The sequence below is a fragment of the Heterocephalus glaber genome, unplaced genomic scaffold (assembly GCF_053883595.1).
Source record: "Heterocephalus glaber isolate CG9 unplaced genomic scaffold, H.glaber_assembly_v1.0 deba00000281, whole genome shotgun sequence".
NCBI classification, from domain to species: domain Eukaryota; kingdom Metazoa; phylum Chordata; class Mammalia; order Rodentia; family Bathyergidae; genus Heterocephalus; species Heterocephalus glaber.
The window spans coordinates 7868674-7886765 of record NW_028258139.1 but is presented as its reverse complement, the minus strand read 5'-3'; the positions used below and the strand labels follow the sequence as shown (position 1 = coordinate 7886765).

The following is an 18092-nucleotide window of genomic DNA, read 5'->3' as shown; positions in this document are numbered from 1 at the left end:
AGCCCAAACTGGAAACAAAACATATCCTTCAATAGGTGAATGGTTAAATAAACAATGACATCTATACCAAGGGGTACTGTTTAGTAACTACTGGTACACATGATAACTTGGATGAATGCCTGGTAAATTATGCTGAGTGAAAAAAATCCTCAAATGTTACATATTTCGATTTCATTTAACATTCTTGAAATGACAAATAGGAATGCAAAACTGATTAGTGGTTGCCTAGAGTCAGATGTGTGTATGTGTATGTGGCAGGGGAAGTTAGTGTGGCTATAGAAAAGGAACACAAGGCATTTTGTGTTGATAAGATTGTTGTGCTCTTGACTGTATCAGTGTCTGTATCCTGATTGTAATAATTACACTATAGTTTTGAGAGATGCTGCCAATTGGAGGAACTTGGTGAAGGATACAAGGGCTCTTTATTTGTTAAAAGTATGTGAGGGCCGGGGATTTAGCTCAGTGGTACCGTGCCTGCCTTGCAAGCACAAGGTCCTGAGTTCAATCCCTGGTTCCGGAAAAAAGAAAAACAACAGCTATATGTGAATCTGCTGTTGTGTCTAAATAATACGTTTATTAAATACAGAAGTTTGTTCTTAAGTATTTAAAGCACTCTGCTACTATCAGGGCTCTTAGCATGGCCAAGGAAATGCACAAAGTGTTTCTGGTATTCATATTTATTGGTTTTGAGGTTTGCTTTGTGTTTGTTTTTCTTTCAGTTTCATTAAATATTTTAGGAAATTATAGCTCTATAGTTGTTATTTCAAGTCTTATTTTTCCAGTTCTATTTCGCTTTTGTGTTCCAGTCATTTTTTTTTTCCTTTTATAACTTAACTAGTTCTACTTTTTTTTTCTTCTTGTAATTTGACTTTAATTCAAAGAATTCTTTTTTTTTCACTTTTCTTTTTTGGTAGTGGGAATTGAACCCAGGGCCTCACACTTGCTGGGCAGGGGCTGCGCCGCTGAACTACATCCCTGGCCCATAATTCAAAGAATTCTTGCAAGAATGGGTATGGAAGATTAGACAGGAAGATTGGACATGTGACATTGTTTTCACTATCTTCAGTGTTATATATTTTTGTGACTTTGGCAAATATGCATAAAATCTCATTATGATAAATGACCATATCCACTGATGATAATTTATGTGTTTTCTTTTTCTCTAACAGAAACTGCCACATATAAGGGTATCAGTGAGCTTACAGATATAACATGGAGTTCCAGTGGAAGTGATCTGTCAGATGAAGATAAGATACTTTCTAAATCACAGAAAGATAATGGACATGGCTCTAGAATAGACAGATTTTGTAACAGGAATATTTTAGGTCCAGAAGATGGGGCCAGTGAAGGTAAATTACTAATTTTGTAAGAAATCTAGTTTTGGTTAAATACTAGGTTCAATATTAGAAGAAACTTATATTCCTTTTATATATTTGTAATTGTGATTTTTCTGAGTCCCAGCCTCATTGCTAAGCCCTTTAGAAAAATTTTCTCAGTTAATATTTTCACAACTCTTAATAGGGAGGCATTACTGGTATTATTTTTACTCTTAACAACTTAGGCTGGGACTTGTTAGAATTGGTTGGAATTCCATTTTCGTTCTCTTTGGTGCCAGAGCCAGTTCTTGCAGTTTCCACATATTGCTGCAGTCATGCTGCCTTCTTGTAAACTTGTCATTGAATACTGTGACAACCAATGTGTGGAGGAAGTATAACTTATTAACAAGTTCCTATGCTAATGGCATCTTTTATTATGTCATGTTTTAGACAGTTTAAAACAGGGCTTTTTATTCTTGACACTCTTGCCATTTGGAGCCAGGTAATTCTTTGCTGTGGGGAGAACTTTCCTCTGCATCCTATGTAGGATATTCTGCAGCATTACTGGCCTCTGTCTGCTGAATTACAGTAGTAACCCCAACCAGACTTTTAACGCTCTAAAATGTTTCTAGATGTTACTAGAAGTCCCCTGAAGGACAGAAATCACCTCCAGTTGATAACTACATATGTATTATTATGGAAAGTATATCCTTTTCTAAATTTTAAAAATACTTGGGAGTATTTAAAAGTCTTAATGCTTTCAAAGTAAATTTGTAATTTTTTGTTGTTGTTGTTTTTAGAGACAAGGTCTTACTATGCAGTTCAGGCTGGCCTTGAACTCACTATATATCCAAGGCTGGCCTCAAACTCACAGTGATCCTCCTGGCTCAGATTCCTGCTGGGATTATAGGCATATGTCACCATGTCTGGCTTAAATTTGTAACTTAAGTGATTGTTCACAGTTAGTCACTCAGTCTAGGTTAGATTTGGACAGATAACCTCTCAGGGAGGTGGTTAAATTCCTTTGATCAGTTTGTATCCATTTTGGTAACTACCGTTAACATTTTAGTAGGTATTGGGTGAAATGGTATTCTAAGTTTATATATAAACTGATAATGCTAATGTTATTAATTCAGCCATATTAATTGAAAATCATTGTGATATAATTCTTAGTTTGTATCACATATCTCAGAATACAGTTTCAATATTAAAAATTGTATGCTTTTAAAAATAGTATGGTATATGATTTATTTTTCAATAAACCCTGTATTAAATAAAAACTATGTTGTCCTCTTCTATTAAAAGATATTGTACAGCTTCCAAAACTGATTTTAAATGAAAAGATGCTTTGGTCTAATTACCTTAACATGAATTCACAAATGGTTGACTTGTCTTTCCAAGTCAGTTCTTAGAGAACAAGTAGATGATCCCTTGGAATATATGTAATCATGATTACAGCTTCTGGATTAGTTTTCCTTCCCTCCTCCTGCTCTGCTTCTCTCTACTCCCCTACTCACTCCTCTCTTCCTTTTTACATTTAATGAATGACACCTGTTATCATTTATCAGGATTTTATTTTATCCCAGACACTTGGCTAATTTTATGTACGTTATTTCCTTTGAAATTTACTATGTCCTATGAGCTAAATATCCTCAGAAGAAAATTGAAACTTAGAAAAGTCAAGTCAGTAGCTGGGTGTGGTGGCTCATGCCTCTAACCCAGCACTTGGGAAGCTGAGGCAGGAGGATTGCCATGAGTTTGAAGCCAGTCTGGGCTACATAGTGAGTTCAAGACCAACATGAACTACATAGTGAGACTCTCTCAAAAAACTTAAAAAAAAAAAAGTCAAGTTACTTGCTCAGTCACATCCTTAATAAATGTGCCAATTGGTATTAAAATCCAGTGAGGTCTAATTTCAGTGCTGTGTGGTGGTTGCCAAAACTACATCATAGCAGAATTACCTTTTAAAACTATATCTAGTCTTTCTTGTAGAATTAGAGTCTCTTGGCTATGAGACCCAGAATTGGGGTCAAGAAGCAAAGTCCTTAGTTAAAATTGTCAAAATACTTTTAAGTATTTTACCCACTCTCTATTTGATTTTTATATAACTTTGGTAAAATCTCTTAACTTATTGGAAACCGTTTTCTCATCTGTAAAATGTACATTTCAATCTAATAGTATTTATATTCTTCCTTCAAAAAAGTATTATGGCCAAAGGAAATCCTTATCTTGTCTGTGGTATATAATTTTGTAACACTCACTGTATTGTGATGTTATTCATCTGTGGGTTACTGCAGGGAAGGAGTAGTGCTGTTTTCTCTTTTGTATTTGTCTATTTTGTAAGTGTCTAGATTGGTATAATGGGCCCTTAGTAGGCACTTTATTGGATAAATGAATGAATGAGTGCTACACAGTATGCAACGCTGGCAGCAGCTCTGAGGGCATGTGTACTCTTTGTTTAGCTCTCCTTGGCTTCAGGCTGTGATGGTTCAGCAATTGGAGTATTTCTCATGCATTCCCTTGGCTTGTTCTACGACTAAATGTGAAGTTAGATGTGGGAAGTAAGTGCCCTTATGCATTTACTTCTCTCAGTAGTGGTCTGACCTCCAATCTTTTATAATAACTATAGTGGATTTTTACTGTGTCTTCTGGAACAGCAATATTAGATTAAAGAAGACTTGTTTTCTTCATATTTTAGCTTTAGTTTAATTTTTTCATTTTTAAAAATTTAAATTCTTTTTTTTTTTTTTTGGTACCGGGGATCGAACTTGGGACCTTGTGCTTGCAAGGCAAGCACCGGAACCACTGAGCTAAATCCCTGGCCCAAAAATTTAAATTCTTTTCAAATAAAATATTAGTACTTTTTTCCCTTTTTAATATTATTTTACTTTACTGGAAGTGAAATTATTACTATCAGACCTCTGAAAGTAGATGATATCTTAGCCTTCTGAATTGCAGAAGTAGTTGTTAGGGAGTACTTGTCCTTTGTGTTCTAGGAAAGGTTTCTATTATGTATCATACCTCAGAGACTAATAACTAATTTTGTTTATTTGAATATAGCAAATAAGAATCAATACATTTGGTTATTTAATGTATGAAAATAATTTAGCTTACTGAGTTAAAATTTTATAAAACTTTAGTGGTTTTCTTACCAATGAGCTCTGTAAAAAAATTATTGGATAAAGACATTTGGAAAAATCATTTTTAATAGAGGACTGTTTAAATATATACCATAGTTCAACTGAACCAGGGATGTAGCTCAGCAGTACAGCGCCTGCCTGTCAAGCACAAGGTCCTGAGTTCCATCCCCAGTACCAAACAAAACAAAACAAAACCCAAAAACTATAGTTCAACTGTGCAACAGAATATTAAGTTGTAGAAAAGAATGAGGATATACTGATGAGTAAAAAAACAATTAATTTAAAAAATCAAGATGTGTAAGAAAAGAGGAAAAAACAATTTATATCATTTTAAAAAACATCCTGGAAAGCTACAAGGATTAAAAGATAACCAATAAAAGTAAATTTAGAACTGAGGTATGAGTGGGTAGGGAGAAACTAGGGATATGAGAAGGAATATACTTTTTGCTGCCATATTTTAAAAAATCACCCAGTAACATAGATATGGTAACTACTGAGAATAAAATATAGATTTTAAAAAAGAAATATCGGATATAAATTAAGTTAAAATTGTATTTTTTAGATGAATTACAATTTATTGACTGGGAGATCGACAGTGACAGGGAAGATGGTAGTGAATGTAATGAATGTGAAGATGGTGAAGATGCTGTGGAAATCTCAGATTGTGCTTCTTGTGCAAGCTGTCACTCTTTGACAAGTGATGAGAAGCCATCTGAGCTTCCTGAGGTAAGAACTAATTATTTCAAAAACTTAAATCGTCTATAACATTTCTTAATCCTAGCCTTTGGTGTTCCTGCACCTACTCCTCACTCCCTTCTCAGGGACAACCAGGTTTGACTCTTAGTGTTTTCTTTTGTTCTTAACCCCTCTTAGCTCTAAATAACATGCTTGTGCTATATTTATAAACATGGATAAATACTGAGCTCTTTTGTCACCCACTCTCCAGCCCCAATTATGTATAGAACTTTGATTTTTCTTCCATTCTCCAAGTACAAATATATCAAGATTTGGTTAGATTATTAAGCATTTACATAATTGTCAATAATATTGATAACCAAGACAACTATTAATCATTATTTTGTTTCAAATTTTTTGTTTTCCTTAGTAATTAGTTTGGTTTTTTTGTTTTTCTAGTTTTATTTACGATTTATAGAGTCCTAACTTTTTTGTTAAACTTCTCAGACAAAGTAGGCATTCTGCCAGTTCTGTTTTCTTGGAGAACTTTCTTGGAGAAGCCTTAATCTTGTTGCGGCTCCAATTTGAAGAAAATGCCCTCTTCACTTTGTAGATGTTGTCACCCTGGGGTCTCCCTTCACCATCATTTTAGAAATTTGTTGACCTCTCCCCTGCATGGAGTTCCATTTTGTTCTATATTTCATGTTTTCCTCTTTCTTGGTTTTCATACTCACTTTGGTTGAACACATCTTCCAATAGCTTCTGAGAAATGACTTGTGGAAGACTTTGCATGTTGGCAGATGCTTTTATAATACACTGATACGTGATGGAAAATATGTATAGAATTTTAGATTGAGAATTTTCCTTCAGAGTTTTAAAAGCATTGCCTCATTGTCTTTTACCTCAAGAGTTACTGTTAATAAACCTGAAGCTATTCTCATTTGTAATCTTTTTAAGAGTTTATTGCTGGTTTTAAGCAGTTTGATTGTGATATGCCTTGATAAGCTTTTCTGCTTTGTGTTTGTCCCACTTCTCAGATCTGTGGTATTTTGGGAGTCTTCAAAACCAGTAAGACTAATGTTTGTTCTATCTCTCTCTCTCTCTTCTTTCTCTCTTTGTTTCCTTTTGTAGTATTAAGGACCAAACCTGGGGACTCATGCATGCTCAGTAAATTTTTACCACTGAGGCTCATCCCTAACCCCATATTTAATCTTTTTTGTAAATCTCCATTCTAACAAATGTGATGTTTCCGGTGGTTTTAATTTGCATTTTCCTGATGATTAGTGATCATGAGCATTTTTCTTTTTATGTCTGTTGGCCATTTGTATGTCTACAATATAGAGGGTTTTATAAAAGAAACTAAAAAATAGAACTACCATATGACTCAGCAATCTCACTTCTGGTCATGTATCCAAAGGATTTGAAATCATTACACTGAAGAGGTATCTGTACTTCCATGTTCATTGCAGCAGTATTCACCATATTAAGATATGGAAGCAACCTAAGTGTCCAACTTTGAATAAATGGATAAATAAGATGTGGTATATATACATAATAGAATACTATTCAGCCTTAAAAAAAGAAAATTCTGCCATTTGTGACATTAATGAGCCTTGAGGGCATTATACTAAGTAAAGTAAGCCAGATACAAAAAGACAAATGCAGTTTCAGTATTCCTTATCAGAAATGCTTGGGACAGAAGTATTTTATACTTTTTTTTTGGATTTTGGAATATTTGCGTGTGCAACTGAGATACCTTGTGGATAGGACCAAAGTCTAAACATACAGTTGATTTATGTTTCATATATATCTTATACTTACAGCCTGAAGGTAATTTTATACAGTATTTTTAGTGCATGTATCTTTTGATTATAACCCATTGCATGAGACTAGATATGAAATTTTCCATTTGTGTTATGTTGGTTCTCAAAAAGTTTCAGATTTTCAGATTATAGACACAACCTGTATTCCTCTCTTTTTCCCTTTACCTATTCTTCATTTTTATTTTTATTTTTCAGTACTGGGGTTGGAACACAGCTACAGCCCCACCCTTTTAAAAATTGTGAAACAGAGTCCCTTACTAAGTTACCCAGACTGGCCTGAACTAGTGATCTTGCCTCTGCCTCCCTAGTAGATGGAATTATAGGTGTGCACCACTGTGCCTGGCTTTTCCGGGTTTTTTGTACTGGGGATCGAACTCAGGACTTTGTGCTTGCGAGGCAGGTGGCTGCACCACTGAGCTAAATCACTGGCTCTCCATTTTTGTTTGTATCAGGATATTTTATTTCCTCTTTAAAACTTTCTTTGATACATTGATTATTCAGGAGTCAGTTGTTCTTTTGGTACCGGGAATCGAACTCAGGACCTTGTGGTTGTGAGGTAGGCACAGTGCCACTGAGCTACATCCCTGGCCCAGGAGTCACCTTTTTACTGTAGTGTCTTTTATTTTATTTTTATGGTACTTGGGTTCGAACTCTGGACCTTGAGCTTTCGAGGCAGGTGGCAGAACCACTGAGCTAAATCCCAGGCCCCAGGAGTCAGCTTTTTAATTGCCACATCTTTGTGACTTTTTTTTAGTTCTTCCTATTACTGATTTGTAATTTCATCCCATTGTGGTCATAAAAGATACTAGATATGATTTTAATTTTCTTAAATTTGTTATAAGTTTTATGTGAGCTATTCTGGAGACTCTTTTGTGTGCACTTGAGAAGAATATTTTTCTGGGTTTTTTTTCAGTGGTACCAGGGATGGAACTCAGGACCTTGTGCTTGCGAGGCAGGCGGGGTGCCACTGAGCTAAATCCCTGGCCCTTTCTGTTGTTTTTATATGGAATGTTCTGTACAAGGGGTGATTATGAGGAATGTTTAAATAAAAAAATTATTACAGTAAAAGACGCCATTACTTCTCCTTGCTTTGAATAGACTTATCCCATCATTCTTTCCACTTTGTAAAGCAGTTGTAGTTTTCTTCCTTCCTTCCTTTTATTTTTTTTTGGTACCGGGGATCGAGGTCCTTGCACTTACACAACAGTTGGTGAAACTACTGAGCTAAATCCCCGGCCTTGTAGTTTTCTATTGTTTGAGTGTCTTTATGAGGTATGATCAAGAATTTGGTGAATGCACCTGCCAAGAGGTTTTTTTTTTTTGGTACTGGGGATCGAACTTCGGGCCTCGTGTTTTCGAGGCAGATTGCGGAACCACTGAGCTAAATCCCTGGTCCATGCCAAGTGTTATTAATGGAAAGACAGGCTCATAAAAACACAATGGTGTTTCCTTATGCATCTTATCACCAGATTTGGCACCATGTGACTTCGGCATTTTCCCTAAAGTCAAGATGACCATGAAAAGTAAATGTTTTGAATCTATTCAGGACATCTTGGCAGCCAGGACAGGGCAGCTAAAGACCCAAAAGAGAACTTCTAGAACTGCTTCAGAAAGTAGCAAGAACAATAGGATAAGTATGTTCAAAATGAGGGAGAGATATTGAGGGGGGATTTATGGCAATGTGTCTTTTACTGCGATAAATTTTTAAAATTTAAATATTCACCGTATTGTTAAATCACACCTTACATATGCCATTTGTTCTGAAGTATTGTTCTAGTCCAGTGTTCCCTTGTTAATTTTCTACCTAAGTGATCTGTATATTGTTGAAAGTGGGGAATTAAAAGTACTCTACTAATTGTATTACAATCTCTCTCCCTTTAGATTTGTTAATATTTTCCTTATATATTTAGGTGCTCTGATCTTAAGTGCATATGTATTTAAAATTGGTAAATCCTCTGGGTGGATTGTCCCCTTTATCATTATAAAATGAACTTGTTTCTTTACATTTTTAACTTAGAGTATTTAATCTTGTACAAGTTTACCTATCTTTGCTTACTTTTGATTTCTATTTGCATAGAATATCTTTTTCCGTCTCTTCACTTTCAGGCTAAGTATGTGTCCTTAACGGTTAATGCTAATTCTTTTGGTGCAGCAAATGGGAGAGGTCTTGTTTTCTTAAATTCATTTAGCCACTCTTTCATTAGAAATTTTAATTCACTTAAATTTTAAGTAACAGGGGCCGCTCAAGGACCCGAGTTCGATTCGCGGTACCAAAAAAAATAAATAAGTAACAGCTGTGCATGTGGTGCATTCCTGCAATCCCAGCGCTCCTGGGTGGTTGAGCCAGAAAGATCCCAAGTTTGAACCCAGCTTGGGCAGTATAGCCCAGAAATAAGCGAGGTCCTATCTCAAAATAAAAAATAAAGGAAGGGCCGCTGCCTTCCTCGAACGTGCAACGTCCTGAGTTTGATCCCCGGTACAAAAAAAAAAAAAAAAAAGACTAGCAACCATTTTGGGCTGGGGATTTAGCTCAGTGGTGCTGCTGCCTGCCTCGCAAGCGCAGGGTCCCAAGTTCGATCCCTAGTACCAAAAGAAAAAAAAAAAAAAGGTTGGGGATATAACTCAATTTAAGGCCCTTTGGTCAGTTCCTGGTACTGCAAAAATAAATAAGCAAATAAATAAATAAATTTAAGGTAATAGTGCAAGGTAAGGATTTATTACAGACCTTTCCTCCATTGTTTCTGGGTTGTTTAGTAAATCCTTTAGTCTTTTCTTCCTCTCTCTTTCCGTAGTAGTATGCTTTGGTTTTTACTTTTTGTAAAAATTTTGTATAAAGGAAGTTTTCTATATCTATTTCAGGCTTTGTGATTGGCATGAAACTTGTATATAATAAATAGGCTATTTTAAGTGGATAACAAATATGAACACGTTTTTCAAAAAGTCTACACATTTACTCTACCATCCTACATTTTATGACATAACTTCTCTGCAGTATCATCTTTGAGAACATTTAATAAATATAGTTGATTACTGATGTGACTTTCCATATTGTTCAGTTCGACAGTACTTTATTATTGCTGTCTATATTTTCACAATTTCTATCAATGTTTTCTAAGAATCATTCCTGTAGAGGGCAGCAGAGACATAGCAGGGAGTTGTCTTCATAACATTTTTCAGGAAGTATGAAGGAAATTGGATTTAGGTGAGCTTTGTTATGTAATTCTCATGTACTTTATGTAGTGACTCCTGTGTAAATATAAGCTAATAGACAAATATCAGATAGCCTAAATGAGGTTCAGACTTTTTTGTAAGAAGCTGAAAAGGAGCTGGCTGGCACAGATAAAAGATCCAAAAGTAGTTCATGCAGTTTTAAACAGAAAGCAAATATGGTTTTCAAATATGAAATTTGGATACATTGTTCTGAAACATGATTTCTTTGTATTTTTATGAGTAGAGGTAGAAAACTGATTTAATAACTCATAAAAGATGGAGTTATGGAAAAATTTAACAAATCAACAAAATTTTGTATTCTCACATAGGGTATTGTAACCCTTTAGAAAGTGATATGACAAAATTTTGAAGTATTTCTAGGTCTAATGAGCATATGTATTGTTCTGCCCTCTAATATTTTAAATTAGAAAATAACATGACATAATACATAAAACCATCTTGATTATTTTTAATTGGATAATTCAGTAAGTGTTATTAAATATATGTGTAGTGCTGTATGGCCATCATCACCATCCATTTCTTAAACTCATTTTTTTTTTTTTTTTTTTGGTACCAGGGATCGAACTTGGGTCCTTGAGCTTGCGCGGCAGGCTGCGAAACCACTGAGCTAAACCCCAGTCCAAAACTCATTTCATTTTATGAAACTGAAACTCTGTACCCATTAATTAATAACTCCATTCCCTAGCCCCTAGTTCCTGGCAACCACCATTTTACTTTCTATCTCTGAATTTGATTACAGTGTTTTAATTGCCTTTTGTAAGTAGAATCATATAGTATTTGTGTTTTTACAGCTGGTTTATTTCACCTACCATAATGTCCTCAAGGCTTATCTGTGTTGTCAGAATTTTCTTCCTTTCTCAGGCTCAATACTGTTCTACAGTGTGTTTATAACACATTTTGATTTAATTTCTGGTCTACCATGTGGTCTTATCTTGGAACTTGTTCCTTGTACACTTGAGAAGAATGTATGTGCTGTTGTGTACAATGTTGTATCTGTGTGTGTTAGATGTAGTTTATTTTTTTTTTTGGTACTGGGGATCGAACTCAGGTCCTTGCACTTGCGAGGCAGGTGACAGAACCACTGAGCTAAATAAATCCCTGGCCCAGATGTAGTTGGTTTTTATATATTTGTCTGTTAGATCTAGTTGGGTTATAGTGTTAAGTCCTCTCTTCTGTCTGGTTGTTCTAGCTGCTGTTGAGGGTGAGGAACTTTGCTTTGTATACTTTTATGGTCTCTTATTAGAGTCATAAATGTTTTAAATTTTTATTTCTTCTTGATGTATTAATATTGTATTAATATGTATATCTTTCATTATCGTGTATAACCATTTTAGATTTAAATCTATTTTTTCTGATATTAGTGTAGACGTTTCTGTTCTCTTACAGTGTATATGGAATATCTTTTTCTGTCCTTTCATTTTCAATCTGTGTATGTCTTTGGATCTAAAGTGAGTGTAGTATAGGTAACATGTAGTTGAGTCCTGTTTTTTGTTTGTTTTTTTGGTACCAGGGATCAAACTCCAGTCCTTGCTTTTTTTTTTTTTTTTTTTTTTATTTTTTTTGGTACCAGGGATTGAACTTGGGTCCTTGCGCTTGCGCAGCAGGCGGTGAAACCACTGAGCTAAATCCCTGGCCCTCCAGTCCTTGAGTTTAGAAGGCAGGCGGCAGAACCACTGAGCTAAATCCTTGGCTGGGTCTTGTTTTTTAATCCAATCTGTCTATCTGTCTTTTGATTGGATAGTTTAAACTTAAAGTAATGAGCAATACAGAGGGAGTTCTGTCATTTTGCTGTTTTCATTATGCGTTATTGCTTATCTTGTCCCTCATTTCCTGCATTTCTGTCTTTTTCTTGTGTTAATATTTTGTGAAATGTTTAAGTTTTTTTCCCTCCCTCCCTTTCTCTTTCTCTTTGTCTCTGTATATTCTACAGCTGTTTTCTTTATGTTACTATGGGGATTACATTTAAATCATAAAGTTTTAACATTCAAATTTAATTTATACCAGGTTAATGTCAGTAGCATGCAAAAAACCCCCTGCTTTTTTATAACTTTGCCTCCACTCCTTTAGGTTGTTGATTCACAGAATTGCATCTTTTTACATTATGTGACCAAAAGCAGAAACTAATAATTTTTTTAAATCCATTCTCTTAAATTATTTAGGAAGGGCCGCGGATTTAGCTCAGTGGTTTCGTCACCTGCTGTGCAAGCGCAAGGACCCGAGTTTGATCCCCGATACAAAAAAAAAAAATTATTTAGCAAATAAAATATGGAGTCATATACCAAAATTATAGTAATATTATTTTTTATTTTTTATTTTAGTTTATTAGTACATGTGTGAAATATATGTTTATATTCCTTGTGGGAATTGGTATGTGTACATAACACATGTTAATTCCTTTTTTCAGACCCTTTCCCTCCCCTCCCTCCTCCCTCTACATATCCTTGATCCCCTTCCTTTTTTGTTTGTTTTTTGTATATGTTGGCACTACATAATGTTTGCATTCCTTGTGGAATGCAAGTTCCACTTTTTAATCCTTTCCTTCCCACTCCTCTCCATCTCTTGAGCCCCTTCCCTGGTGAGAATGATCTGTCTTCCTACTTCTTTTTATTTTCTATTTTGCTCTTATTTTTACTCTGGGTTTCTCATATAAGAGAAACAATGCAATGTTCAAACTTGTATGTCTGATTTATTTCACTTAACATGATCTCAAGGTGCATCCATTTTCCTACAAATGACTCCAATTTGTTCTTTATGGCAGAGTGGTACTCCATGGTGTGTAAATACCACATTTTCTTTATCCATTCATCTGTTGATGGACATATAGGCTGCTTTGCAGATTTACCTATTATGAATTGTGCTGCTGTGAACATAGGTATGCATGTATCTCTGTAATATGATGTCTTTAAGTCTTTTAGGAAGATATCTAGAAGGGGAATGGGTGGTTCAAATGGAATTTCTAGTTTTAATTTTTTGAGGAACCTCCATACTGATTTCCCTGGTGGTTGTACTAGTTTACAGTTCCATCAACAGTGTAGAAGGGTCCCTTTTTTCCCCCACAGTCATGCCAGCATTTGTTATTATTTGACTTCTTGATGATGGCCATTCTTTCTGGGGTAAGATGGACTCAGTGTTGTTTCAATTTGCATTTTTCTAATGACCAACGAAGTTGAGCATTTCTTCATGGATTTATTTTTATTGTCTTTTTCTTCATGCATTTATTGGCCATTTGTACTTCTTCTTATGTGAAGTATCTATTCATTTCACTTGCTCATTTTTTAAATTTTTGGTACCGGGAATCGAACTCAGGACCTTGAGCTTGCGAGGCAGGAGGCAGAACTACTGAGCTAAATCCCTGGCCCTCACTTGCTCATTTTTTGATTGGGTCTTTAGTAATATTACTTTTTGGACTAATAATCATCTTTTAATTGTTTTAATCTCTTGGATCATGTAGAAAACAAAGAGTTACAATAATACTAGCTTTTTAATTGCTCCTGTATTTGCCTTCATCAAAATCTTCATTTCTTCTAGCTTATAATTATTATGTAGTGTCTTTTCATTCCAACCTGTAAGATGCCCTTGAGCATGTTTTTATGGCAAGTTTAATAGTAGTAAACTCCCTCCATTTTTGTTTATCTAGGCTTGTCCTTAATTTCTCCCTCACTTTTGAAAAATAATGATATAGAATTCTTGGTTGACAATTTTTTTTTTTAGACTCAATATTTTGACCTCCTGTCTTTGGCCTCTGAAGTTTCTTTTCTTGTTGAGGAATTTGCTAATTATCATATTGAACATCCTTTACCTGTGACAGGTTGCTTTTCTCTTGCTGCTTTCAAGATTATCTTTGGCTCCTGAAAGTTAGATTATAATGTGTCATGGTGTGGGACTCTTTCAGTTTTCTTTCTTTTTTATTTTTTTGGCAGTACTGAGGATGGAACCCAAGGCTTTCACACTGAGCTGAATCCCAGCCCTTTTATAATTTTTAATTTTGAGACAGAGTCTGGCTAAGTTGCCTAGGCTGGGCTTGAACTTGTAGTCCTCCTGAATCACCCTCCCAATATGCTGGGATTATAGGGTTGTGCCACCATGTGTGACCTCTTTCATTTTTATCTTGCTTAGAATTTATTGGGCTTCTTGGATTTTTTTTTTTTTTTGTAAGACAGAGTCTTCCTGTGTTGCCCAGGCTGGCCTCAAACTTGTGATCCTCCTCCTTCAGCCTCTTGAGTAGGTGGGGCTATAGACATACACCACCACTCTCTACTTTCTTGGATGATTTTATGTATATCTTTCATTAGTTTGAGAAGTTTCCAGCTCTTTGTTCTTTTTTTTTTGGTACTGGGGATCGAACTCAGGACCTGGCGCTTTCGAGGCAGGCGCTGGAACCACTGAGCTGAATCCCAGCCCTAGCTCTTTGTTCTTCACTTCTTTCTGCTTTTTTTTTTTTTCTTAATTTCTTCTGTTACTCCTACAATGCATATTTTAGTTCATTTGATGATGTCCCACAGGTTCTTATCATCTGTTTTTCATTCTTTTATCTTTCTTTTCTTCAGATTACATTATTTTCCATTGCCCTTTCAGTTGACTGATTCTTCTGCCTTCTCAAATTTGCCTTTAAATTTATCTAGTGAATTTTCCATTTTTATCTCTATAGTTCTTAGATCCAGAATTTTTGAGGATTTCTCATTTTGCTTTCTATTTTCCAGTATGGTTATCTATACATTATTCTCTTGCCTTTCTCCACATCTTTCTTTAATCTTCAGCCTCTTTAAATAGTTGCTTTAAAGTCTTTATCTAGAGGATCTGCTATCAGCTTCTTTTTCAGGGACACTTTCTATGGGTTTTTCCTTTCAATGGGCCATATGTTCCTATTTGTTTTTATGTCTTTTTAAAAAAATTGGACATTTGACTCTAATAATATAGTAACTCTGGAAATTATATTCTTCCTCTTACCCATGGTTTACTATATTTTGTTGTTGTTATTTTTGCTCATTTATTTACTCTTTTTTGTTGTAGGCTATCTTTCTGTGAAGGATTAGCTGAATGTGTAAATAAAAGGCCTTAGTCTTTTCTAAATCTGTGACTTTCCCTGGGCATGTACAGTTGCTTTCTAACGTTCCTTGTATATATAGTTGCTTTTGAATGTCCTGATCTTTAATAGCTGGTTCCCAAAAGGGCAAAACAAGAAAAATTAAGGTTAAAAAAAGGGCTACAGCCCTTTAAATTTCCTGGCACTCCTTAAATTTGAGGAGGAGGAGGAGGAGCTTGCAACAGGGAGGAGGTGCAACAACAGTGGCAGCTTGCCTCTTTGTACCTTATGATCAGGAATAGCAAGCAGCAGTTAGAACACACATTACCAATATTGAGAGGAAAAGGTCCCTTTTGTATGTACTGGTTACCACGAGCTATGTGTAAGCTTTTCCTTGGAATGTGTGTACACAGCTGCCTGCCCTGGACTATAGGTGCTACTGTGGCTAACATCTGAACTTGACCAAAATTAACTGCAGTTTAATGTCCAAGCTTTCCCTGAAAGTTGCAAGCCTTCAATGGATTCTAGAGTTTCATAATAGTTAAGTATAACAGATTCTGCCAGTTCATTGTTTTCTGTGTGAGGAGACAGATTCCTGCTGCTCCTGACCTGCATCATGTTTTCACAATCCTTCAGTTGCAAAGTCTTACACTTTTGAAGCAGTTTAATTATCATGATCATAAACCCTCTTCCATATATTGTAGGAACCCTCTCTCATGTATAATTCTGATTATAGAGTCACAAAATTTAGTGCTTGTAAAGAGAAGTCTGGAGGTTTTAGTCATATTTTTTGTATGGTTATATTTATTCAATTATAGAAAAATTATACTTCAGTAAAATATCCATATTTCAATCTGCTCTTGTGATCAGAAGAGGAATGTTGAAGATTATATTGAAGAATCTTTTTTTGGTATATTACAATTCATGTGCTATATGTTTCTGATTTGATAACATTAAAACATTTTTTTACCTTATGAAAAACTGAGTATGTGTACCAATATCCTTATAGCATCTGTGCCAGAAATTTTATCTGTTCAACATCTTCATTGTTGCTGGCTGAGATATATGAGGTGTATGTTATAATTCCTATAACAAACATTAAAAATGAAGGAAAGGGCCGGGGATTTGGCTCAGTGGTTTCGCCGCCTGCTGTGCAAGCACAAGGACCCGAGTTCGATCCCTGGTACCAAAAAAAAAAAAAATGAAGGAAAAAATGCAAGGAATTATTACTAAAAAATAAGGGAAGAATGAAATTGAATTCTAAAACATTCAGAGAATCCAAAAGAAGGTACGAATAAAGGAATATAAAAGAGATGGATGAAAAGAAAACATACCAAAACTGAAACTAGATCAATTCTATTTGTAATTATATGAAATGCAAATAGATTAAGGATTTTATATAGAGATCAACACAATGAGTAGAAAGCAAGACCTCCCTATATACTGTATATCAGAGATCTTATGTACATATGTACGTATGTATATAGGTACATATGTATGTATTTATTTGGCCATACTGGAGATTGAACCCAAGATCTCCTGGTCTACCACTACACTACATCCCCAACTCCCCTTTAAAAAAAATCATATTTATTTATTTATTTTGGTACTGGGTAACGGAACATTTTACCTCTTAGCCATATCCCTAGCTCTTTCTATTTTTTATTTTGAGACATGGTCTTGCTAAGTTGCCAGATCTGGCCTTGAGCTTATGATCCTACTGAAGACTTTGTTCCTTTATATTGCCAAGTTGTTATTAAAACTTAATTTTATGTTATTATTGTTCCACATGTGATATTTATTAGTCCTTAATGTGGTAGGTGTGTGGAGATATTTCATTGTAGTTTTACTTTGCATTTACCTAATGATAATGTTGACAGTGTTTTCACTTGCTTACCCATTCATATACCATCATTTATGAATTATGTGTTCTAATCTCTTTCCACTTAATTGTATTTTTATTGTTTGGTTGTAGATGTTCGTTATACAGTTTTTTCTTTATACAGTTTTGATGTAAGTCCTGCACAGATGTAACTGTTAGTTTCTCCATTCTTAGTGGAGAAAGCAGAAATTTTTTTTTTTTTTTTTTTTTTTGCGGTACTGGGATTGAATTTAGGACCTTGCACTTGCAAGGCAGTTGTGGTGCCGCTGAGCTAAATCCCCGGTCTGAAGCAGAAGATTTTTAAAAAAGTGTTTTGGGTGTTAAAAAACATGGAAGAATATCCTCCTCTTCTACTCTCTTTTCCCATTTCCCCTTCCTTTCTAGATAGTTTTTTATGTAATTTTGATACAAGTCCTGTTCAGATGTAGCGGTTAGTTTTTCCATTCTTTTTTTTTGTTTTGTTTTGGTACTGGGGATCGAACTTGGGACCTTGCTCTTGCAAGGCAGGCGGCAGAACCACTGAGCTAAATCCCCAGCCCCTAGTTTTTCCATTCTTAATGGTCTGTTGATAAGCAGAAATGAAAAAAAATGTTTTGGTATTAAAAATATAGAACAATATCCTCCCCTTCCAGTTTCTTTTCCCTTTTCCTTTTTCCCCTTCCTTTTAGATAGTAAATTTAAAACAATCGTTGCTTACCATACTATCTTTAGGTTTGTTTTAAATTTGCATAGAAAGTGGAAAAACATTAAAAAATCTCAGGAAACATATACTTACTTTTCTATGTAGGTAATCTTATAGAAGTCTTTGGTCTTAGACTCTAAAATTGCTGGTATGGATATACAGTGTTACCTGTTTGCCTCTATCTAGGTTTATTTCTACTTATTTTAAATAGTCCATTTGATATCAGAAAATGTGCTGACAGTTTTGGCTTCAGTACTCTGGTTTTTACTCATCAGGAGAGAAAGGAAGGCACTTGGCATTGGTGTTGCATGTACCACCTT

General features: G+C 35.0%; 1 protein-coding gene and 1 long non-coding RNA gene across 11 annotated transcripts in view; one reads left to right on the top strand and one right to left on the bottom strand.

The window, feature by feature from the left end:
* The window catches only part of Spidr (scaffold protein involved in DNA repair), a 419506-nt gene that overhangs the window by 18184 nt on the left and 383230 nt on the right, over positions 1-18092 (top strand). For 6 of the 9 annotated variants that reach the window (XR_002391231.2, XM_021249029.2, XM_021249019.2 and 3 more), the window contains exons 4-5: positions 1170-1349; positions 5019-5182. Coding sequence is in view for 8 of the 9 variants with exons in the window: in XM_021249029.2 (XP_021104688.1) it covers positions 1170-1349; positions 5019-5182 (344 nt within the window). In the remaining variant the exon portion in view is untranslated. The remainder of the gene's footprint in view (positions 1-1169; positions 1350-5018; positions 5183-18092) is intronic. The other 3 variants (XM_087182055.1, XM_021249026.2, XM_021249024.2) reach the window with 1 other exon arrangement.
* The window catches only part of LOC110346954 (uncharacterized), a 37921-nt gene that overhangs the window by 18101 nt on the left and 1728 nt on the right, over positions 1-18092 (bottom strand). The window lies entirely within an intron of this gene.